The 25268-nt window shown below is 46.3% G+C and overlaps 1 protein-coding gene and 1 long non-coding RNA gene across 2 annotated transcripts in view; one reads left to right on the top strand and one right to left on the bottom strand.

The window, feature by feature from the left end:
- LOC309872844 overlaps positions 1 to 25268 on the bottom strand; it is an 802828-nt gene that overhangs the window by 464279 nt on the left and 313281 nt on the right. The window lies entirely within an intron of this gene.
- COPG1 (COPI coat complex subunit gamma 1) overlaps positions 11268 to 25268 on the top strand; it is a 27220-nt gene continuing 13219 nt past the window's right edge. The window contains exons 1-14 of the mRNA XM_082747512.1: positions 11268 to 11431; positions 12331 to 12383; positions 13056 to 13136; positions 13393 to 13464; positions 13574 to 13653; positions 15627 to 15702; positions 15962 to 16054; positions 16451 to 16537; positions 18203 to 18360; positions 18448 to 18581; positions 19610 to 19677; positions 19898 to 20086; positions 21036 to 21131; positions 24037 to 24280. Coding sequence (XP_082603638.1) covers positions 11395 to 11431; positions 12331 to 12383; positions 13056 to 13136; positions 13393 to 13464; positions 13574 to 13653; positions 15627 to 15702; positions 15962 to 16054; positions 16451 to 16537; positions 18203 to 18360; positions 18448 to 18581; positions 19610 to 19677; positions 19898 to 20086; positions 21036 to 21131; positions 24037 to 24280 — 1468 coding nt within the window. The 5' untranslated portion in view covers positions 11268 to 11394. The remainder of the gene's footprint in view (positions 11432 to 12330; positions 12384 to 13055; positions 13137 to 13392; positions 13465 to 13573; positions 13654 to 15626; positions 15703 to 15961; positions 16055 to 16450; positions 16538 to 18202; positions 18361 to 18447; positions 18582 to 19609; positions 19678 to 19897; positions 20087 to 21035; positions 21132 to 24036; positions 24281 to 25268) is intronic.

The following is a 25268-nucleotide window of genomic DNA, read 5'->3' as shown; positions in this document are numbered from 1 at the left end:
CTTCCCATCCCATCATGAGCATCCCAGCCTCACCACCTGATCTAAACCTCTTAGTATCATCACATTTAGAGTTAAGGCTCCAACATACGAATCTTGGCTGGCGGGGGACCACAAACACTCAGCCTATCACACCATCTCAATTGCATTACTGCTTTTCTTCTAATCAGAGTCAAAAGAAAGGAGGGGATTTCTTGAATGTATGTTTCTATTGAGAGTAGGAAAACAAAATGTAGACTGAGACAGGGATATTTTTGAAAATGGGAGGAGCATATTTCTCAATGAAATGCCTTCTTTGCCTATGAGATTTCTAAGATAGTCCCCAAGGATTCTTGCCTGCTGGTGCTCATGACCTTGTGCCATCCCCTCCCTTTGAATGTGGGCTGGATCATTACTTGATTCTACTCAGTAGACTACAACAAAGGATGTCACTTTTGTAATTATAGTCTTTCATATCTGGGTTAGATTTTTTTTTTAAAGATTTTATTCACTTATTTGACAGAGAGAGAAAGCAAGCAGGCACCAGCAGGAGGAGTGGCAGGGGGAGAGAGAAGCAGGCTCTCTGAGCTGAGCAGGGACCCTGAAGTGAGGCTCCACCCCAGAACCCTAGAATCATGACCTGAGCCAAAGGCAGACACTTAACCAACTGAGCCACCTAGGGGCCCCTCTGGCTTAGATTTTTAAACCAGGTTTATTTTTAAAAGATCTTTATTTATTTATTTGACAGACAGAGAGAGAAAGGAGTTTCCCTTTCTCTCTCTGTCAAATAAATAAATAAAAATCTTTTTAAAAAATCTAACCCAGATATGAAAGACTGTAATTACAAAAGTGAGCAGCAGAGGGAGAAATAGAAGCAGGCTCCCTGTTCAGTGGGGAGCTCCATGTGGGGCTTGATCCCAGGACCCTGGGATCATGACCTGAGCCACCCAGGAACCCTCAGTTCTGTAATTAGATTATTAAAATGATGGCTTCTACCTAACTAGCAGACTCTTTATATTGCCCTCTTGGTTTGCACACTTCAAAGAAGTAAGCTGCCACTCTAGAGAGGTTCACATATAAAGGAACTGGTAGTGGTCTCAAGCCAACGGTACACAGGGAATTGAATCCTGTCTACAATCATGCCAAAAGAGGATCTTTCCCCAGTCGAGTCTTCAGATGAGACCCTATCCTATGTGCAAGCTTATGAGAGACCTAAAGTAGAGGACCCATCTAGCTATGCCCAAATTCCTACCCACAGGAACTGTGAGATAATAAGAGTATTTTTTGAATTTTAATTGTGATAAAAGGACACAACCTAAACTTTACTATCATAACCATTTTTAAGCATAGAGTTCAATTGTGTTAGCTATATTCACATTGTTGTGCAACAGATCTCTAGAACTTCTTTGTTTTGTAAACTAAAACTCCATATCCATCAAACAACAACTTCCCCTTTCTCCTTCCATCCTAGACCCTGGTAACCTCCACTCTACCTTCTGTCTTTATGAATTTGACTACTATGAGTTATAGAAGGCGAATCATACAGCATTTGTCTTTTTTAAAAGATTTTATTTATTTATTTAAGAGAGTGAGAACACTAGAGAGAGAAAGCGAATAAGCACTAGTGGCGGCAGAGGGAGAGGGAGAAGCGGGCTGAGCAGAGAGCCCAGTGCGGGGCTCAATTCCAGGATCCTGGGATCATGACCTGAGCCAAAGGCAGACCGTTAACCCACCAAGACACCCAGGTGCCTCCAGCATCTGTCTTTTTGTGACTGGCTTTGTTCATGTAGCATAATGTCCTCAAGGTTCATCTGTGTTGCATCGTACATCAGCATTTCCTTCCTCTTTAAGCCTGAATCATATTCCATTCTATGCATAGACCACTTTTTGTCTATCCATTCACCCATCAGTGGATACTTGGGTTGCTTCCACCTTTGGGTGACTATGAATAATGCTATTACAAACACTGTGTATAAATATCTCTTCAAGATCCTATTTTCTCTTCTTTCAGATAGACAACCAGAAGTGGGATTACTGGATCATACAGTAATTCTGTATAATTTTTTCCAGAAGCACCATACTGTTTTGTACAGCAGCTGCATCATTTTACATTCCCACTGGCAGTGCATAAGGGTTTCAATTCCTCCACATCCTTGTCAACACTTGTTTTTCTGTTTTGGGGTTCTCTGGACTTTTTGATAGTAGCTGCCCCAAAGTGCATGAAGTGAAATCTCACTTCATGTGTGTCGTTCTAAGCAGGTAAGTTTGGGGTGATTCTTACATAGCAAGAGGTAAGTAATATACCACTTCGTTTTGTGAGTTCCGAGAAGAGAGTAGTTATTAGTTTCAAATGTGGCTTAAAGGTTGAGCAAGAGGAGAACTGAAACAAAAGCTTCTGCAGTCATCACAGAACAAAGGTGGAGACCTTGACAGAGCAGACTCCGTGGGTGGAGGTGGGGAGAGGGGGCTGGGCAGTGGCAAGGGAAGAATAAGGGCAACTTTTTAAAGAGTGGTCTTTGTAATCTTTTAAAAAGATTTTATTTGTTTATTTATTTGAGAGAGAGAGAGAGAGTGAGCAGGGTGAGGAGGACAGGGAGAGGGACAAAGACTCTGTGCTGAGCATGGAGCCAGATAGCCAGATGCCTAGACACAGGGCTCGATTCCACCACCCTGAATTTATGACCTGAGCGGAAATCAAGAGTTGGCCACTTAACCGAGAGAGCTACCCAGGGTCTCCAGGAGTCATCTGTATAATTTGTATGGATTATCAATGATTTTCCTGAGAGGGTGAGATAATCCCAAGGGGGTGGTAGTCAGAAGGAGAGGTTTATTCTCTTTTCCTTTTTTTTTTTTTTAAGATTTTATTTATTTATTTGACAGACAGAGATCACAAGTAGGCAGAGAGGCAGGCAGAGAGAGAGGGAGAAGCAGGCTCCCCGCTGAGCAGAGAGCCTGACGCAGGGCTCAATCCCAGGACCCTGAGACCATGACCCGAGCCAAAGGCAGAGGCCCATTCCACTGAGCCACCCAGGTACCCCTATTTTCCTTTTTAAAATAGGAAAGAATTAATTATGTTTAAATACCTATGGCACCGATGGCACTGATGGCACCTATGGCAGGTGGGACTGGAGCCCAACCCAAACGGCTCCTGAGCTTGTTCATTTACCAAAATGTTTTGCTCAATTGCCCAAGTCTGAAGCAAAATAAGAAAACAAGACAATATAATCTAGCAATGTTCTATTTTTTTTTTCTCCATGATGGCTATTTGGAGTGATTTTGGGTAGTAAATAGCAAGTATTTAATTATTTCAAGGATTCTCCTCTTCTCTCTTCCTCTCTCTTTCTCTCTCCCCACTTCCCTCCCTCCTCTTGATGCCTCTGTTTGGCTGGGGTGCAATTACATGCTAAATGTGGCTCTTGAGCACTCCAGCTCCATGCCCTTCCTTCCCCAACACAGCAACTCTTGTTCAAGTCCCTTCCAAGCAAAGCATAATGTATAATAGGTCCCCCATGATATTTTTTGCAAGAGAAAAATGAAATCAACCTTATGGCTGAACTCCCTGGAGGTTCCTGAGTCAAAGGTCCTTCACAAATTGTATCAATACCCTCCGGGGCAATGCCAGAACCAAGTCCTTGCACATGAAATGTGTTCCTGCTTTATTCACACAAGTGTGATTTGTGTACACTCTACCACATCATGCATGTGTATTTTAGCTGTTTATATAACTTGTCCTCAGGGACCTCTGACTACAGAATCCCCAAACCCCAGCATAAGCCAACGTTTACTGGACTCAGGCATTATGGGTTCTCTAAAACAGTAACTGAGGGGTGGGTGCAGGCCTCAGAGCTTATCACAGATACTCCCTTTGGATATACTGGAAGGTCATTATTCTTCAGTCTGATCAATGGAGATTTTCTAACCCTTTCTATTCATTGTCATCAGCTCCTGATGAATCACTAATAAGTATTCAGCTACTCCACCCCTCCTGCAGATGCTGCTTCTCCTCCCACTTTGCAGTGACAGGAAATCATCTCTCAGTAACCTTGAAGCATTGCTGCAGGCCGACTTGACTTTCAGTTGGCTCACAGTCACACAGTCAGAGAAGAACAACATGGGTGTTAACTTGTTGCCTGGGAACTGAGGGTCCCTAAGAAGCTGAGTAGTGCCCTCAGATTCCCAATCCAGGGCTTTGTCATCACACACACACAAATCGTACATTTGCACAGGGACACTGATTTGATTTTAGATGTTACATCATTTTCTTTTCAGTAAATCATCAGTGATCAATGTGAAATCATTTATTACAGAAAAAGAATAAATGTGAAAAAAAAATTAACGGGGAATTGCTTGGATCAAGGCTGGAATCTAGGCTCTATCATGCATTCATTCAGTTGTTATTATTTCACACCTACTATGTGCCAATTGCCAGGGACTCAAGGAGCTGCCTTAGCAGCTAAAGGTGGAGAGATGACGATAAATAAGTGTGATGGCTAATATTATGTGTCAACCTGACTGGGTCATGGGGTGCCCAGATGTCTGGTCGAACATTTTCCTGGGTCTCTCTGTGAGAGTGTGTTTGGATGAGATTAACATTTAAATCAGTAGACCAAGTAAAGCAGATGGCCCTCCTCAATGTGGGTGGGCCTCATACAATCCGTTGAAGGCCTGAATAAAACAAAATTGCTGACTAAGGGAGAACTACACTTGCCTGTTTGCCTTCAAACTGAGATATCAGCTTTTTTTCTGCCTTTGGACTTGAATCGAAACATTGGCACTTCCTGAGTCTTGAACCTGTTGGTCTTTAGACAGGAATTACATGATCAGCTCTCCTCGTTCTCAGACACTTTGGACCTGGACTATAACCAAATCATCAACTCTCATGAGTCTTCAGATTGTCGATTCACCCTGAAGATCATGAGACTTGCCTACTTCCATAACTGCATGAATGAATTCCTTAGAGTAAATCAATCTCTCTCTCCTCTCTACACACTCACACACACACACACACACACACACACACACACCCTGTTGTTTCTGTTTCTCTGGAAGATCCTGACAAATACAGCAAGCAAATCAATGACCAATCTGACAGTGATAAACTTCCATGATGGACATAACACAAGATCATGGAAAAGACAGGGGTCTTTTGTTATGTTAGCTGTGGACATTAGGACCAACTCATCGAGGAGGTGGAGCCAGAGTGGGAAAGCAACAGCCATGTAAAAGATGTGGGGAAATGGCAGGGCAAAGGCCCTGTGGTGGGCAGGATGGTAGAGAACTGGAGGGACAGAAAGAAAACCAGTATGGCTAGAGGGGAGCATGGTGGGAGAGGGAGGCAGGATGCAGAGCATTAGGGATTCATAGGCCATAAGGAGTAGTTTGGATTTTATTCTAAGTGCAAGGGGAATCCTTTGGAAGGTTTTAAGGAGTTTAACACTCTGGCTGCTTACATTCCTAGCTTTGGACAAATGAATGTGCCTCTCTGAATTTTAGATTCCTGACATTGTTATGAAGATTAAATGAGATCATGTAAGAGTGAGTTAGTACCATGCCTAGCCCAAAGAAGTAGCTATAGAAACGTCAGTTTCATTTTCTGGTTGTTCATTAGGGGCAATGACTGGTAAATGCTGAAACTAAACTAAATGCTGAACCAAATGTTGAAACTAAATTAAACTAAAACAAACTAGAGAAATGGAACTGACATGAACTTTCTGGAAGGCAGTATCAGCACATCCTTTGACAAGGGGCTACCTCCCTTGTGGCCTAGGGAAACAAAGAGAAACAGAGACAAAATGTATACTAAAGATGTTTGTCACCATGTCATTTACATATCGAAAAACTGGAAACAACTAAATGTCTGGGGTAAGTGCTGGTTTAAAGGCACTTTGGTGGGCACCTGGGTCGCTTAGTCAGTTAAGCGTTTTTTTCCGAAGAGTTTTATAGTTTTACCTCTTACATTTTAGGTCTTTTGGCAACCTGGGAACCTAGTTTTTAAAGCCAGCTCTGTCATTTAGTAACTGTGAATCCCCTGGCAATGTACATAACTTCTCTGAGATCCTGTTTTTGTGACCATAGGGGCAGTGATGTTTACTCCAACCTTTCTTTGGGTAGGTTAAGGATAAAATACATGAAATGTCTGTCTTCTGATGAGTCCTTGATAAATGCCAGCTCTTATATTGTGACACTCCTGCCCCAATATTGATCATACCTTATTATAGTGTGGCCCTTTACAGTTTGCAAATGTGTGTGGGGAGTTGTGTTCATTGTCTGATCCTGAAAAAAAAAGCCCAGTTTTTATTAAGATAATACCTTACCTGTATAGAGTATTTGCTATGTTTTTAAGAATTGCGTAGTAGTGGGTGCTCAGCAAGTGCTAACTGACTAAATGAATGAACTAATGAATGTTTTCAAAGGAGAAAAAATAGTGGACTGTTTCTTTGACTGGGGAATTCATTCTATGAGGCTAGATGCTCCCTAAAGCAAAGGTAGCCCTGAATCTCCCTGTTATGTTGAGGGGAGCTTCAGGGCAGGCCAGGGCTCGGAGAAGACTGCCCAGAGTCATTCTGGTGGACCTTTTTCCTGCTCCAACTTGTGAAAAACTAGAGGTAAAAAGAGTGAGTTGGTGCCACCTGGAGGGTGAGAGTAGGCACCTCAGGAGAAAGCAAGAAAAATTAGAACAAAGCACTTCTTTTAGTTCAGGCGCACAGGTGGGGTGGTGGCGGTAAGAATGTACCCTAAAAATAATCTCTGCTTTTTGAGGCACCTGGGTGGCTCAGTCGATTAAAGCCCCTGCCTTCCGCTCAGGTCATGATCCCAGGACCCTGGGATCGAGCCTCTCGCATCAGGCTCTCTCCTCAGCAGGGAGCCTGCTTCCTCCTCTCTCTCTCTCTCTCTCTCTCTGCCTGTCTCTCTGCCTACTTGTGATCTCTGTCTGTCAAATAAATAAATAAAGTCTTAAAAAAAATAATCTCCAGGGGCACCTGGGTGGCTCAGTTGTTAAGCGTCTGCCTTTGGCTTAGGTCATGATCCCAGGGTCCTAGGATCGAGCCCCACACCGGGCTCCCTGCTTAGCAGGAAGCCTGCTTCTCCCTCTTACTCTGCTTGTGTTCCCTCTCTCACTGTGTCTCTCTCTGTCAAATAAATAAACAAACAAAAAATCTTTTTAAAAAAATCTCTGCTTTTTCAAAATTAAATAATTATTTAGATAATTATAGAGTCATGAGCAGTTGTAAGAAATAATACAAAGAAATGCCATGTATACTTTACCTAGTTTCCCCCAGTGGTAGCATCTTGTAAAACTATAGTACACAGGGCACTAGTTGGTTTCGGCTCAGGTTGTGGTCTTGGAGTTATGGGATCAAGCCCCCAGGTTGGGCTCAGTGCGGAGTCTGTGTGAGATTCTCTCTTCCTCAGTCCCTCCCACCCATTTTCTCTCTCTCTCAAATAAATAAATCTTTTTTTTTAAAAGATTTTATTTATTTGACAGAGAGAGATCACAAGTAGACAGAGAGGCAGGCAGAGAGAGAGAGGGAAGCAGGCTCCCCGCCGAGCAGAGAGCCCGATGCGGGCCTCGATCCCAGGACCCTGAGATCATGACCTGAGCCGAAGGCAGCGGCTTAACCCACTGAGCCACCCAGGCGCCCTCAAATAAATAAATCTTAAAAAAAAACAAAACTATAGTCTATAGATCAGTTGAATAGAATCTAGAGTCCAGAAATAAACACACACATTACTATCAATTGATTTTTGACAAAAGTAACAATACAATTCAATAACAATACAATTCAATGGATAATAGAATAGTCTTTTTGACAAATGGTGCTGGGACAACTGGATATCCAGATGCAAAAAGATGAAGTTGGACCCCTACCTCACACCATATACAAAAACTAAAATGGGCCAAAGACCTAAAATGTAAGAGGTAAAACTATAAAACTCTTCGGAAAACAAAACAAAACAAAAAAAAACAGGATAAATCCTCATGACCTTGGGTTAAGGAATAATTTCTTAATATGGACACCAAAAGAACAAGCAGTAAAAGAAAAAATAGATAAATTGGACCACATCAAAATTTTTTTTAAAAAGCGTTTCTTCTTCAAAGGACTCTGTAAAAAAAAGTGAAAAGACAACCCAAAGAATGGAAGAAAATATTTGCAGGTCATATGTCTAATAAGGATCTAGTACCCAGAATATATAAAGAAATCTTATAATTCTACGATTTAAAAAAACCCCAATTTTAAAACGAGCAAATTCACTGAAGAATAGACAATTCTTCAAAGAAAATATACAAATGGCCTGGAAGCACCTGAAGTGTCATTAACCATCAAGGAAGTACAAATCAAAACCACAAAGAGATGCCATTTCACACCCACTAGGATGGCTACAATCAAAAAGATAATAATAAGCATTAGTAAGATATGGAGAAATTGGTGATGAATTGAAATTACTAGTAGGAATATGAAGTGGTGCCGATGCTTTGGAAAACAGGCAATTTCTCAAAAAGTTAAAATAGTTATCATATAACCCAGTATTTCTACTCCTAGGCATATACCCAAGAAAAATGAAATCATATGTCACATGAAAACATGTACACAGGGTGCCTGGGTGGCTCAGTGGGTTAAGCCGCTACCTTCGGCTCAGCTCATGATCTCAGGGTCCTGGGATCGAGGCCCGCATCGGGCTCTCTGCTCGGCGGGGAGCCTGCTTCCCTCTCTCTCTCTGCCTGCCTCTCTGCTTACTTGTGATCTCTCTCTGTCAAATAATTAAATAAATTCTTTAAAAAAAAAAAAGAAAGAAAACATGTACACAAATGTTCATAGAAGCATTATTCATGAGAGCAAAAAAGTAGAAACAACCCAAATGTCCGTAAACTAATGCATGATAAAATGTGGCATATTCCATAAAATGGAATATTATTCAGCAATAAAAGGGAATGAAGTACTGATTCATGCTATGACATGACTGAACTCTGAAAACATCATGCTAAGTGAAAGAAGCCAGACACACAAAAGGCCACATATCGTATTATTCCATTTATACAAATTATCCAGAAGAGGCAAATCCACTGAAATGGAAGTAGATTAGTGGTTGGGAAAGGGAGGGGAGTGAGGAATGCTAATGGATACCACATTCTTTTTTTTTTTTTTTTTAAGATTTTATTTATTCATTTTACAGAGAGAGATCACAAGTAGACTAAGAGGCAGGCAGAGAGAGAGAGGGAAGCAGGCTCCCTGCTGAGCAGAGAGCCCGATGCGGGACTCGATCCCAAGACCCTGGGATCATGACCTGAGCCGAAGGCAGCGGCTTAACCCACTGAGCCACCCAGGCGCCCTGGATACCACATTCTTTTGGGAGCAATGAAATGTTCTGGAATTAGTGGTGATGGGTACACATCTCCTCGAATATACTAAAAACCACTAAATTGTATATTTAAAAGAGTGGATTTTATGAAGTCTTATACCTCAATTTCTTAAACTAGTAAAATTAATAAGAAGTAGTATCAAAACCAGTATACGAATATTGGTACAATCTACCAATGTCATTCAGATTTTCCTAGTTTCTCTTGTACTTTCAGTATTCTGTGTTTCTATGAAGGACTTAGCAGTTATCCTGAAGAATGTATATTAACATTTAAAAATAATAAAAACCCTACAACTATATATATATAAACCCATAGTTACAGCTAGAGTCACCACTCATAATTCTCATTCTCAGAAAGGTATTGTAAAAATTATACACTTTGGCCTCCATATAGAGTTTTACAGAATTTATATTAAGACATAAAAGGATATTTTAGTTCATCGGTATATAGCCCAATTCATCTGTATTTCACCTCTTAACATAACAATCCAAATTTCTGAGGTTCTTTTCTGCTTTTTAACCATGAGGCATATTTATTTCACCTTAATTGTGAACACTTTTACACCCTGCTTTTCTTGTTTAATGTCTCATTTATTCTAAGAAGTTTGCATTTTGCCTACCAAGTCACCAGAAATACCTCTTTATAAAAGGTGAGGAAATTTTCATCTGATATATCTACCATAATTCCCTTAACCATCCCATTATTGCTGGACGTTTAGGGTGTCTCCAATTATCTTACTGCAAACTGCTGCAGTGGGCAAGTTTATTCTCTTTTGGATGATTTCCACCGGATATGGGGTGGGGTTACTGGTTAAAGATTTTGAATCTCTTTCTGGGTCTTGACAATTTCACCTTGGTGCAAGATCCCCTTCCCCTGCTTCTCCCTAGCCCCCAGCCTCAGCCTCCGCAAAACTAACCCTAGAGCCTGGTCCCTCCCCTTAATTCCACTCTTCCAGCTACACTGTTATTCCCTTTTCATTTATTGGCCTCTGCCCCGCCCCCTGCCGCTCCTCTCCACCACTGGGTCACCAGGGCTCCTTCTCGCCTGGCAATGGGCAGCCTCCTCCCCAGGTAAGCTGGGGCTCAACACGCATTGCAGCACTCGGCTATCCTGACTCGGGTTTGCCCAAGCCAAATGCAGTTTGGCAGGCTGGCATGCACCACCCTTACCTTAGCCTCAGAGTGTCCCGCGCAGGTGTCCAGGAAGACCAACTGTTGGGTGACGTTTCTCTTTCCCCTTTCAGTCCATCCCCGCCTTCAGCGCTAGGGTGGCGCATCTAGGAGCTCGTTAAGTATCTAAAGTATTTTAAAAGCACATTGAAGTTTTTATGCTGGTTTTTTACTTTAGATTCCTGAAAGCTAATAAAGTACAAACCGATTTGCACCAGGATTAGATGTGACTGGGGGGTGGATGAGCAGATATGAATTATTAAGAAAAAGTTAACTCATTTCATGCATGTAAGTTCATTCATTCAACAAGAATTGACTGAGCACCTACTACATGCCAACACGATCCACGGCAGTGAATAAAAGACAATAAAATCAATAAAGTAAAATACAGTGTGTTAGATGGTGATTCGAGCTTGGGAGAAAAATCAGGCAAGGTAAGGAGACAAAGTGAGGTCCCTCGAGAAGATGACAATAATAACAGGTTAACAATTGAGGGTCTACTGCTGGTCAGTGTGCTAGGGACCTCACCTTCGAAAGCCCATTTAAACTAACGCCACGATGCAGTGAGGGAGGAACTACTGTTTTCATTGCACAGAAAAAGAGGACGTAAGGTGCAGAGCTGGGGGACCACGTCAGCCCCGAGTCTTAGGCCTCCACCCTTCCCGGCGAAACCCGGGACCTGCGACCTGTCCCTCCACTGCAGGGAGAGGGTTAAAGCGTGGAGCAGCGCCGGGTTGTGCGCTTGCGCAGAGCGGAGATTGCGCTTGCGCAGAGCGCAGGGCGACGTGGCTGGCCGGAAGTTGGGTGTGCGGAACCGCAGCCGGATCGCCGCCGTTCCCTGCACGGGTCTACCCGAGGGCTGTTGCGTTGCGCCCCGACAGCACTACCATGCTGAAGAAATTCGACAAGAAAGACGAGGAATCGGGTGAGGGGGCGTAGGCTTAGGGGAGGCTGGACCCTAGCGCAGGCTCTCTGTTCCTCCGCCGGGAGCGCTCGTTTTGGGCCGCTGCCTAGACCTAAAGCCGAGACCCAGTGAGGGACAGGGGTTGTGCCAAGGTCCGCAGCTGGTCAGTGGCAGGCCTCGGAGAGCCCGAGCATGCTCCACTTCCCTCTCTCGTGAGCTCGGACCGCGATTCGCGGGGTGACCTTGGGCGGGTCATGCTCCTCTGGGGGCCCCAGTTTCCTCAGCTGTCAAGGGGAGGGGTCCGGCCAGATGCACCGTTGTGACTTTGTCCGTGATACCTCTTGGGATTCGCCGAGGCTGCGCTGCTGCTGGCCAGATTGCGGTGTAATCCGTGGAGCCAGTGTTCTGCGGCTGAGAACCCTCTTCCATTCATTTATTCAGTAAACGTCTTTTGCGCGCTTACGGGATGCGAGGCACTGTACTGCATTCTGAGACTGCAGTAGAACAAATGAGACACTCGGTGCCTGAGCTGGGAATATTACGTCACAGGCGTAGTGGAGAAGATACGCACCAGCCAGATAATGACACATGTAATTAATTACAAATGTGACATTTACTATGAAGATATCCTAGTCACTACAAGATGGGGGTCCTCACACATGGTAGGGCCTCAGTTAATTATAAGTTGCGTAAATGAATGCAAGACAAGTCGCTGTGAGGGGCACTATTACCAGGGCTGCTGGGTGACTAAGAGGTTTGGGGTAAAAGGGGCTCCCTGCAGGAGAGTGGTAAGATCTATATGCAAGGTGTAGAGCTTTGATTGCCATTCTGTAGTAATTTGAACTTGACCAGGTAGACAATAGTATGGGAGGTTTGCAATTTAGCCTTACAACCTGTACTCAGTCTTCTGTGTTCTGTAGGTGGAGGCTCCAACCCCTTCCAGCATCTTGAGAAGAGTGCAGTACTCCAGGAGGCAAGTGTCATTTGTCCTCTTTCATCCTAAGTGCTCATGTCCTACTCAAAATAGTAAGACATTCAAAGTGGTGGTTTAAAGAACAGTAAGGGAAAGTCGCTGGGGTGGCTCAGTCGATTAAGCGGCTTCCTTTGGCTCAGGTCATGATCCCAGGGTTGTGGGATGGAGCCCCACATCAGGCTCCCCGCTTGGTGGAGAGCCTGCTTCTCCCTCACCCTCTGCCTGCTGCTCCCCTACTTGTGCTTTCTTTCTAGCTCTCTGTTAAATAAATAAATACAATCTTTAAAACTAAATAAATAATAAAATAAAGAGCAGTAAAGGAGAAAACCTGTTCCCAGAAAGACAGGAAAGCTTCATTCCTGGACAGACTTGATGACATTTGCATTTTTTGTTGTTGTTCTTTGCTTCTAGTTAACAAGTATTTACTACTGAGTATCTGTTAGTAAGTCAGCACATCCAAAACTAATATTTAGGGAATATTTGAGGAGTTGTTAATAGATGAATTAAAGAAAAAACAAAACAAAACTGTTCGCTTATGAAAATAAGCTTTTTCAGGCAAATGTATTTATTTATCCTGAAACTTCTCAGATCTTGAATGTGCTCGAGGGCAGTCAGTGGAAGGCAAATAAACTGGGCTAGAAGGTAATGTTTTTGGTTGCTGTTGCTTCTTAGGCCCGAGTATTTAATGAAACTCCCATCAACCCTCGAAAATGTGCCCACATTCTCACCAAGATCCTTTACCTCATAAACCAGGTAAGAGGATGGAGCTTGGGGGTGGGAAAAATGGTGCTGGGGGTTATTGGGAGGGGTGCTAAATCAGGTAGCTTAGGGTGTTTGACAGCTCCTGTGTGGTTGTCATCAAGCCCTGGGTCTCCTCAGTGTCCAACTCTGGTGCATTGCCCTTGATGGAGCCTCTGCAGGGTCTAGGGATCTGGCCTGGCCTGATCTGGCAGAAAGAGCCTTCTGGCCTCCCTCTCCCAAGCTGACACTTCTTTTTTGCTTAAAACAGGGGGAGCACCTAGGGACCACCGAAGCAACCGAGGCCTTCTTTGCCATGACCAAGCTCTTTCAGTCCAATGATGTAAGTGCCCTCAGTCAGTATTGTCTACCTCTGTGTGGATTGGAGTTTTCCTAACCTTGGTCCTCATGCTGAACCGAGCGTCACAGGGCTTTTCCTATTTCTTAACCAGCCCACACTCCGTCGGATGTGCTATTTGACCATCAAGGAGATGTCTTGCATCGCTGAGGATGTTATTATCGTCACCAGCAGGTGAGTCTTGGGTCTATGGATGGCTCCTCTGATGGATGCCATTGCCACAGAGGCCGTTTTTCTCATGTGTGTCAGGCAAAGAGTCTTGTTTGACATCATGCCAGGTATCCTTTCCTCTTTTGTCTTCCTCATCTTTCAGTTACTGCTGCCCATCCCATGGCAGCCTCTAGAGTATACAGTTTCCCTTTTAATTCTCTGGACTTACCTTGGCACACATCCTTCCTTGCCTTGATTTTCTCTCAGTCAGCTGAGCCAGCCTGGAACTTTCACAAAGACTTTAGTGAGTACCAAGAGAGAACACAAGAAAAATAGACATAGAGAGTGCAGGGGGTATACGGACAGGCTCACTTACCAAGTACTGGTTTCTGCTTCACAATGAATTATTCAGGGGACAGATGCAACTAAAATATAATCCCTGTCCTTAAGAACTAGGGCTCAATTCTCTCATTCTTGCCACACTTTGATGGTTGGGGGAGATTTCGTAGATTCGTTTAGAAAATATTTACTGAATGTCCACCAGTCCCTATGTGTAGCTCTGGGAATATGGCAGCAAATGAGACCAACATGAGCTCTGCAGCCCCAGAATTGACAGAGAAATAGCCAGGCAGACAGGCGTTAAGATATAATAGTTTATCATGGGAACTGTGATCGACTGTGAGAACAGACCCGAAGGATATCCACCTTGAATCTGGATCAGGAAAGGCCTTCTAGACCTGTCTGAGTAAAGTCCTGAAGGATAAGGAAGAACAAGCAGGATGGTGCTAGCTTTGGCAGCACATATACTAAGATTGGAATACAAAGATTAGCATGGCCCCTTCTCAAGGAAGGCGGGCACATTTGTGAAGCGTTCCATAGTTTTCCAAAAGAAAGAAAGTCGCTGCTGAGAATGAATCTCTTCCAAAAATTCTTATTAAAAAGGGAAGGGAGGGAGGGAGGGAGGGAGATAAGGGCACCTGGGTGGTTCAGTTGGTTAGGCACCTGCCTTCAGCTCAGGTCATGAATCCAGTGTCCTGGGAACAAGCCCTGCATTGATCTCCCTGCTACTCAGGGAGCCTGGCTCTTCCTCTCCCTCTGCCCCTCCCTGCCCATGCTGTCTCTCACGCTTGAGGTCTCTCTCCCAAGTAAACAAAATCTTGAAGGAAAAAAAAAAAAGAAATCTAGATAGATAGATAGATAATAGGACAGAGGTGGAGGGGGTCAGAAGTGCTCCAGGCTGAGGGAATAGCATACACAAAGGCCTGGAGAGGAGAGAGTATGGCCTTTTGGGGGACTTCTCTGTCAAGGAGTTTATACTTGATGGTAATGGGCAATAGGAAGATTTGGGAATGTTATAATCCAAGCCAGAGAGTGACCTGGTCAGTTTCAAGTTTTGTTTTGTTTTGTTTTGTTTTTAAGGATTTTATTTATTTATTTGACAGACAGAGATCACAAGTAGGCAGAGAGACAGGCAGAGAGAGAGGGGAGAAAGCAGGCTCCCCACGGAGCAGAGATCCTGACGCGGGGCTCCATCCCAGGACTCTGGGATCATGACCAGGGCCAAAGGCAGAGGCTTTAACCCACTGAGCAACCCAGACGCCCCTGTTTTGTTTTATTTTTAAGAGACTTTATTTATTTAAGAGAGAGAGCATGAGAGGGGAAAGGTCAGAGGGAGAAGCAGATTCCCCACTGAGCAGGGAGCCCAATGTGGGACTCAATCCTGGGACTCCAGGGTCATGACTTGAGCCAAAGGCAGTTGCTTAACCAACTGAGCTACCCAGGTGCCCCATCAGTTTTGAGTTTTATAAAAATCTCTCTTGTTGCCGTGTGGCTTTTGACCAGGAAGGTCTAAGAATACAGTGAGAGTGCTAGTTAGGAGACTCGTATAGTAGTTCAGGCAAACGTGGTGACCAGAGCTGGGGACGAATGGGTGGGGCATGTGCTTAGGAAGGGCCCGCCAATCTTCTGTGTGTAGACGATGCCTTCCCCTCCCACAGCCTGACAAAGGACATGACTGGGAAAGAAGACAACTACCGGGGCCCGGCTGTGCGTGCCCTCTGCCAGATTACTGATGTGAGTCCCCTGTCCCCACCAAGCAGCCATTCTCCTTCCCTGCTTCTTGGCAAGGCTCAGTCATGATCTTCCTTCTCATGCATTAGGTTGTCCTGCATCTCACTGAGCCAGGCTATGTGGGGGTGCGGGCGGGGCACAAGAACACCAAAAACAGGTGTGCCTCCTCCTTGCCCTCACTCTTCCCACCCATCACCTGTGCTTCTGATGGTCAGCGAGGATTGATTGGGTCCCCTCCCCCCCTCACTCGTTGTCCCCACAGAGCACCATGCTGCAGGCTATTGAGCGCTACATGAAACAGGCCATTGTGGACAAGGTGCCCAGTGTCTCCAGCTCTGCCCTGGTGTCTTCTCTGGTGTGTAGCTGGGGTCCCTGCCGGGGCTGGGTGGCAGATTGGGAAACAAAGGAAATACCAGAGTTTCTTTTCAGTAGGAAAAATAGTGTTTCCGTATCCCCAGATCTGAGAGTCCCACCAACTCTCTTAGTGAGGCATACTAGGGACCTCTTGGGACCTATCCCTTTGGATGACTGAGCGTTGGAATTTGGGTCTTGTGGGAGATCTGCCACTGGGGCAGAGAGTGAGGGTAGGAGCTCTCCTTGTGCACCGTCTCACAGAACCAGCACAATGAGGAGGCTCTGGGCTGTGTCTGAGGGAGGATCCAGAGCTGGACTGAACTGTGAACTGGGGCCAGGAGGTATGACAGCAGAGGGTCCTGCCTGCCTGCTTCTTAAATGTGCTTTGTTCCCATAGCACCTGCTGAAGTGCAGCTTTGATGTGGTCAAGCGCTGGGTGAATGAGGCCCAGGAGGCGGCATCCAGCGACAACATCATGGTCCAGGTGAGGTGTGAGCAGAGCAATGATATTTACAGTTCTTAGGCAGATGGTGTGGCACTAGCTGGTCAGAATGGACACTCACCATGGAGATCCTGGTGGTCCCTAGCAGGAACGGGCTTTAATCTTTTGTCATTGGACTGGGGGGGAATTTGGGAGTTTGGAGAGAGAATCCAGGGCACCACTTGGGAAGATGGAAGTTAGAGGCTGCTTACCCGCTGGGACTGAAATATTCAAGTATTTGATAACCAGCTGAGTGGTATTTTGGGGTATGGGAGGAAGCAGACTCAGCCCAGGCAGGCAGACAGCCTTTGCCAAGCTGGCTTTGTTAGTGATGCATGTAAATACCTTGGTGGGGCTTTCAACTACTTAACTCTTTTTCAGTGACTTTGGGCCAGGAATTCCTTTTACCTCTGTGAGTCTCAGCTTCCTTGTCTGTAAAATGGGAATGAAAGTTACTGCCTCACAAAGCTGTGAGGATAATATGAGATAGCATCTAGAACTCTGACCTGTGGGGTTAGGCATTTGCCTTCTGCTTGGGTCACGATCCCAGGGCCTGGGATCAAGCCTCGCATCAGGCTGTCTGCTCAGGAGGGAGTCAGCTTCTCCCTCTGCCCTTGCCCCTGTTGTGCTCCCTCTCCTTCTCTCTCTCTCAAATAAGTAAAATCTTAAAAAACAAACCCCCATCTGCTGAATGCATACCTGTAGGTGCTCCCCATGTATTTATCTCTTCTTTCTCCTCATCCCTTGTGCTGCCTCTCCTCTTCAGAGCCAGCTGTGGCCCCTCAAAATACTTACCAGGGTCAGAGAAGATTCTCTCATACAAGACACCCATGGTTGCATGACTTAGCCTTTGAACACCACCCTTGTAAAGAAACAAAGAGCAGGGGGATAGGAAATAACTCTATACACCGTACATCCCCGTACATCCCCAGAAGGGGAAATCCCTTGACTTTGGGCACTGCAGACCTAGCTTTGCCGGTCCAGCCATGAGTCCTGGGGCAAGTCAGTGGGACTACAGATACCTACCTTCAGGGGTGTCGTAAGGTTTAATGCCACAAGGCTTCATGGGAGGTGTGCCACATGCCACGCTTACCGCATATGTCCATGCTTGGGGCCTGGCTCCCGCTTTCTCTTATTGAAAAATACTGCACCCCATTCTTTCATCTCTGGCATCTGTGGTATCCTCCATATCTGTACTCCTGGTGCCCATTGGGACCCTTGCCAAAATCAGAGGCAGGAGCTAGACTGCAGGTATATCCACGTGGTATATCCCACGTGGGGAAATTGTCACAGCCACACTGAAGTAGCTACTGTGATGCCCACCTTAGAAATGAGAAGGCTGGGGCACCTGGGTGGCTCAGTGGGTTAAGCCGCTGCCTTCGGCTCAGGTCATGATCTCGGGGTCCTGGGATCGAGTCCCGCATCGGGCTCTCTGCTCGGCAGGGAGCCTGCTTCCCTCTCTCTCTCTCTCTGCCTACCTCTCCATCTACTTGTGATTTCTCTCTGTCAAATAAATAAATAAAATCTTTAAAAAAAAAAAAAAAAAAAAAAAAAAAAAAGAAATGAGAAGGCTGAAGCCCAGAGAAATGAAGTGGCCTGCCCAGGGCCACACAGCCAGTAGACCTGAGCTTCACACACCTGTGCTCTGCTGTGATCTCCTGTCTCTAGTACCATGCTCTGGGGCTCCTGTACCATGTGCGTAAGAACGACCGCCTGGCTGTCAATAAGATGATCAGCAAGTTCACCCGGCACGGCCTCAAGTCTCCCTTTGCCTACTGCATGATGATCCGGGTGGCCAGCAAGCAGCTGGAGGAGGAGGACGGCAGGTAATGGCTCTTGTCTCCCCTGGCTAGGTGATGCCTTGTTCAGTGCTGGGCCATCCCCAACTTCTTGTCACCCCTATTCTTTTGTAGCCGGGACAGCCCACTGTTTGATTTCATTGAGAGCTGTCTGCGCAACAAGCATGAGATGGTGGTATATGAAGCCGCCTCAGCCATCGTCAATTTGCCAGGCTGCAGCGCCAAAGAGCTGGCCCCGGCCGTGTCAGGTTATAGCCCTCCCTTCGCCCCACGTGTTAGCACCTGCTGGGAATGAGGCCTTGGGCTGAGAGTTGGGGAAAACAAAACGCCCACTAATAGGCCCTGGCATAGTAAAGATCCTTTTTAAGAAAAGGATCCGGAATCTAGTAAGTATATGTTCAGTGCCAGGCACCGTACCAGGCTCTCTCACATGCATTATGTCTGGGGATAGGGTACTTTTAGTTCCATCTCACTATTCATTAAAGAGCCTGGGGCTCTGTTACTCTGGCTAGCCATGGCAAGGGGGTCTGGTGGAAGAACCTAAGATTGAGAAAACCAGTACATGCTCTCCAGGGGCCAAGCTGTCGCAGACAAAGGAGAAGGCAATTCAGAGGGGTCACTCAGCCTAGAAGCCGGAGCCCAATAGTCTGGTTTGGAGTCCTGGCTTTCTGACAGCTAAGGCACAGGGAGGGTTGTACTGCCTGACATACAACCACATAGGATAGGAACCAGAGCAGTTGGTGAAGCCAGGATTGAGGTAGTTCTGGTTTCTTTACATGCCCAGGAGAGAGGAGTGCAGTTCCACTTTGCAGGGGTAAAGGGCCCAGATTTCAGGTGTGTGGCAGTCCTGAATTTCAGTCCTGGTTCCTGCCATTTCCTGGCAGCTAGTCTCAAGTGTATTTAGTAGCTTTGCACCTGTGTGCCTCAGTCTCTGTATCTGTTAAACGGGGATGATAGTAAGAGCTGCTTTGTGGGGTGGTGAGAGATCAGCGAGACAAGGCACGGCAACTCCTTAGCATAATGCCTGGCACAGAGGGACTAAGGAAGTAGCAGCCATCATCACTCACGACACCCACCGGCTCTCATGGGCACATTAAAGCTTCTGTGCTCTCTCCCTTGGTTGTGGTGAGGGTGCCAGCAGGAAGTGAACCCAGGGTTTGTGTCTGAACAGTCTCCTAGCCCTTGTGTATCTCTGTACCCTACCTCGGGAGGCCTGGGCTTTCCCAGCTGCTGGGCAGTGAGGGCAGCCTGGCACGTGGCATCTATCTCCCCACAGTGCTCCAGCTTTTCTGCAGCTCACCTAAAGCCGCTCTCCGCTACGCTGCTGTCCGCACCCTCAATAAGGTAAGGGTTTAGGGGTTGGCAGAATGGGGGTTCCGGCCTTTTGAGAGGGTCAGGGAGGTGGCCTGATCCAGCTGGAGACGTTTCATGGCAAAAGGTGTGTGCTGGTCACAGTTGCTTTCTACCTGATGGGGAGAGGGGCTCACCCGAAGGACCTCTGGCCAGGCCAGAGCCATCCAGAGGAATAACAGAAGTCCCTTCTTGTCTCTGTCCTCCCAAACAGGTGGCCATGAAGCACCCGTCCGCGGTGACAGCCTGCAATCTGGACCTGGAGAACCTGGTGACAGACTCAAACCGCAGCATCGCCACGCTGGCTATCACCACGCTCCTCAAGACTGGCAGCGAGAGCAGCATCGACCGCCTCATGAAGCAGATCTCATCCTTCATGTCAGAGATCTCAGATGAGTTTAAGGTACCTGGGCGTGCCTGGAACACCCGCTGCCCCCAGGGTGAGGAAGATACTGTGGGCCTGCTCCCCACGGCCAGGATTGACCCAGGGGCTGGTGAGGCTGACGCGGCGGAGGGGGTGGCATGTTGCCCTACACAGGGCTCTGCCTTAGGAGACGTGCACAGCCTGCCTCGGGGACTTTGTCCGTATTGTTCCTTTGGGAGGCTGGTTGGCAGGGCACAGAGTGAGGGCTGAGGTAGCAAATGTCAGTGATTTCTCGTTTTCTGGTATGGGCTGATGGCGGTACTGTTGATCAGTTTGGGGAAGGAGGGAGGAGGGAAGGTGCTATTGATCAGTTTGGGGAAGGAGGGAGAGTCAGGTCCTAGGTGAGAGGAGCAAGAAGGTCATGGTGGTGATGGCACACATGCTGAACTTGAGGTGCCAGCGGGTGAAGTTCCCTGATGAACATTTGGAAACACTGGCCTTGAGCTCAGACAACAGAGGCTGGGGAGTGAGCGGCATAGAAGAGGTGGGTAAATCCACGGGAGGGGGAAGGACTGCTCAAGCGACTGTGGGCAAAGAGGAGAAGGCCATGGCCAGCGTACCCAGCAAAGAGCCAGAACAGCCGATGGGTGAGATCATAGGGGTGGAGGTAGGAAGAGAAGCAGGGCAGGTGGGATGGAGAGAGGGGCCTGCACACTTAGCGTGAGGTCTGAGGCAAGCAGCGTGTAGGGGACCCGGAGTCTGGATTTGGGGCTGTTGGGACTGGTGTGCATGCCACCTAGTTAGATGGGCTCAGGGATCACATGCTCCCTGAGGGTAGAGATGGAGTTCCCCTCTCCTTGCCCTCTAGGTCCAGGGCCTGGCTGGGCCTAAAGAAGGAGTCTGTTGGCACTTAGTGAACTAAGTAACTTGACCTTAGGGGGCTTAGCAACCACGAGGGCTGCTGCTCACACATGTCTGTTTGAATCAGGTGGTGGTGGTCCAGGCCATCAGTGCCCTGTGTCAGAAGTATCCTCGCAAACATGCTGTGCTCATGAACTTCCTGTTCACCATGCTACGGGAAGAGGTAAGAACAGGCATTTGGGGTGTACCGGCTCTCCTCATGCAGGAAGTGACCTGGTGCTAGCTTCATGCTCAATTTGGAGCCAAGGTCCTCTTCTTGGGGGGGTACCAGATCAACTCGTTAACCAGGTGGATTTCCTGATGACTGCGGCCCTTTCTGCTCCTCTCGAACCACAGTGTAAACATTCACCCATTCCTAGTAATTACAGTAATAACCAGTGACGCATCAGTGGCTTTAAAGAGCAACAGATACCCTGTGGCGATGCTTGTGCCAAACTCAGGGAAACCTGCGTTCTTCACTGGTGTCTAGTACAGAAATTGTCTGGGCAATTCCAGGAGCTCCAGGGTTGGTTTCTTCAGAAACTGATGCTTGTAATGTGATGCTGCATTCTGTTTTTGCTTCTCATGTGAATTAGTGACTCATGTACACTGCCTTCCTTGGGCGTCTCAACAAAACCAGCTTATTCAGAGGACCAGAAGCAAAGGGTTTTAGGCTAGATTTGGTTCCCACGTATCTGGTGCCCCTTTGGCCCAGCCCAGAGGGACCCTTGGACTGAGGCAGGTGAGGAGTCCTTGCCTGGGGTATCTTTGGGGCTCCTGAGATATTAGAGAGGGGGAGGGCGCTAATACTTAGGGAGGGAACCCTCAGCTAATGGGTCCAGCACTTTGGAGACATTACAGAGTGTATACAATCTTGTGATCCTCATAACAGGCCTCGTCAACAGACATCGTTTTCCCCCTTTAAAAATCAGGGATCTGAGGCTCAGGTGAAGTGACCTGCCTAGGGTCACCTGGCCAGACTCCATGGTTTTCTCCCAGACCTCCTTTCCTCCAAGAAAAATTCATGGTTGCAAATATCAGTTAAGTGTAAGACCTTTACTCTTTAGAGTTCCAACAGTCAGACCCTGAGACCTTGTCTTCTAGAAACGGGCCTGTTGCTCATGCTCAGGGGCGTGTCATTCTCTAGTCAGAGCAGCTGCCCGCAAAGCCTCGTTGAGGTTGCTCTGAGCTTCTTGCTGCCCCCGTGCTGCTTGGCTGGCTTGTAAAACCGATACTGACAATAGCATTTGAAGGTTTATGGTGTGCCTACTCACTGAAGCTCAGTGTTGTACAAATAGCATCTGACTTAGCCTTTCACAATAACCTGGCAAGTAAGTACACTGATGATGGTCCTTACTACGGAGATGTCTGAGGTTCGGCAAGGAATGTAACTCACAGCCGTAACACAAACTCATCTGCAAACGGGCCAGATTAGATCCACAGCCAAGTTGTACTGTGATTGTACAAAGTTTTAAACAATGCAAGTTAGGGGCGCCTGGGTGACTCAGTAGGTCAAGCCTCTGCCTTTGGCTCAGGTCCTGGGATCAAGTCCTACGTCAGGCTCTCTGCTCAGCAGAGAGCCTGCTTCCTCCTCTCTCTCTGCCTGCCTCCCTGCCTACTTGTGACCTCTCTCTTTCTCTCTGTCAAATAAATAAATAAAAATCTTTAAAAAAAATATTTCAAGTTAGCAGTCATTATTAAAGAAAAAAAAGATTTTATTTATTTGAGAGAGAGAGAAAGCACGAGGAGGAGAAGGGTCAGATGGAGAAGCAGACTCCCTGCTGAGCAGGGAGCCTGATGTGGAACTCGACCCTGGGACTCCAGGATTATGACCTGAGCCGAAGACAGTCGCTTAACCAACTGAGCCACCCAGGTGCCCAGTTAGTGGCCGTTATTTGCAAATCAGGAAAAGAGCCACCAATGCCAGCACAACAGATTTTATAGTTTCTCCTACAAAATTTGGAAGATCTGGCAATGCTGGGTTGAGTGATGATTTCCCTCTTTAGGTGTGACAAGCACTGTGCAGTGCCTCACCCCTCCGAACCACTCCCCTTCCATTGCCAGATTACATGCCTGATACCTGTGGGCACCTCAGTCGCCACCTCTTTCATTAGAGTCTGTAAGTTGCAGAGCACAGATTTGGTTCTGGGGTCTTCTGGCTCTCTGCTGACCCATTCTGTTTGGGTTTTTTTGGTTTTTGTTTCTTGTTTTTCAATTGTGACAAAATACACATGACATAAAATTTATCATCCTAGACCTTTTAAGTGTCTAGTTCAATATAGTTAAATATATTCACATTGTCGTAGAGCTAATACCCAGAACTTTTCATCTTGTAAAACTGAAATTCTGTGCCTATTAAACAATTACTTTCTATTTCCCTCTGCCTGTTGTCTGTCTCCAGAAACCACCTTTCTTTTTGTCTCTCTAAGTTTGATACCCTAGATATTTCATGGAAGTGGAATCATGCAGTATTTGTTTTTTTGTGACTGGCTTACTTCACTTGGTATAAATGTTGCTGAGTTTCATCCATGTTATAGGACTTAAGAGAATTTCCTTCCCTTTATGGCTGAATAGTCCATGTTATGGATAGACCCCATTTTGTTCATCCATTCATCCGTTGATGGACACTGGTTGCTTCCACCTTTTGCCGATTATGAATAATGGGGTTATGAATGTGGGTGTAAAACTCTTTTCAAGACCCTGCTTTCTATTTGAGTATATACCCAGAAGCAGAAGTGCCAGATCATATGGTAATTCTGTTTTCTAAAATTTTCCGAGGAATCCCTGTACTATTTTCCATAGCATTTGTACCACCCAGTCTGCCTTTTACTTCAAAGTTGGGAAGAAAAGTGAAATCCAAAATGTGTCTATTAAACTATCTACTATTAGATCTGGAAGGACCCCAGTGAGCATTCAGTCCACACCTTATGTTTTACACAAAAAGTAAGATAGAGGCCCCGAGAGCCAGGTCCCTTGCCTCCAGGGTCTGTGTTTGGACTGCTGTCCCCGGTCCCAGTTAGGTGCTGGGCCTTACAGCTCATTTCTGGAAAGAGCAGCCTCCTTGCTCAGCTTAGCCCTTCTTGCTGTAGGGGGGCTTTGAGTACAAGCGGGCCATCGTGGACTGCATCATCAGCATCATTGAGGAGAACACGGAGAGCAAGGAGACCGGGCTGTCACACCTGTGCGAATTCATTGAGGACTGCGAGTTCACCGTGCTGGCCACCCGCATCCTGCATCTTCTAGGCCAGGAGGGGCCCAAGACCAACAACCCCTCCAAGTACATCCGCTTCATTTATAATCGCGTGGTCTTGGAGCATGAGGAGGTCCGGGCAGGTGGGTATGAGTTAGGGCGGAACAGGGGCTCTTAGCTGCTGCTTGAACAGGTAGCCTGCCAAAGGGAGCTGAGCCCCAGCCCACGGGCAGTCTGTGTTCTTGCCTCACAAGCTCGGTGAGTTCTAACATTGTGGGAAGGACCATAGATGCTTGGGTATCACTCAGTTGAGTGACTCTTTAGCTCTCTGATTTTTGTTACTGACTTAAGGTTTTTAACTTTCTTTTCTTTCTTGCTTGTTTTTTGGGTTTTGTTTTGTTTTGTTAGTTTTTTTTTTTTTAAGTAGCTTTATTGAGAGAGATATCATTCACATATTGGAAAATTCACTCTTTTTTTTTTTCTTTTTCTTTAAGAAAGGGAGCATGGGATGCCTGGGTGGTTTAGTTGGTTAAGTATCTGCCTTTGGCTCGGGTCGTGATTCCAGAGTCCTGGGTTCGAGTACCACATCAGTCTCCTTGCTCAGCAGGGTGCCTCCTTCTTCCTCTGTCTGCCCCTTCTCCTGCTTGTGCTCTCTTGCTCTCTCTGACAAATAAATAAAATCTTATTGAAAAATTTAAAAAGGTTGGGGGAGCAGAGGGAGAAAGAGAGACTTAAGCAGGCTCCATACCCAGTGCAGAGCCTGATGCAGGGCTCCATCGCACAACCCTGAGATCATGATCTGAGTCAAAATTAAGAGATGGATGCTTAACCAACTAAACCACCCAGGCGCCCCAAAATTTACACTCTGAGTGTGAATTGAGTGTACAATTCAATGTGTAACCATCATATTCTTAATTTTATTTTAAATTTTCTTTCCTTTTTTTCTTATGCCCCCACTGGGCAGATTTTTCTTTCTTTCTTTTTTTTTTTTTAAAGATTTTATTTATTTATTTATTTAACAGAGAGAGATCACAAGTAAACAGAGAAGCAGGCAGAGAGAGAGAGGGAAAGCAGGCTCCCCGCTGAGCAGAGAGCCCGATGCAGGACTCGATCCCAGGACCCTGAGGTCAT

The sequence above is a fragment of the Mustela nivalis genome, assembly GCF_964662115.1.
Source record: "Mustela nivalis genome assembly, chromosome: 1".
Lineage (NCBI taxonomy): Eukaryota > Metazoa > Chordata > Mammalia > Carnivora > Mustelidae > Mustela > Mustela nivalis.
Note: the sequence above shows the minus strand (reverse complement) of the source record. Positions and strands in the feature narration are given on the sequence as shown.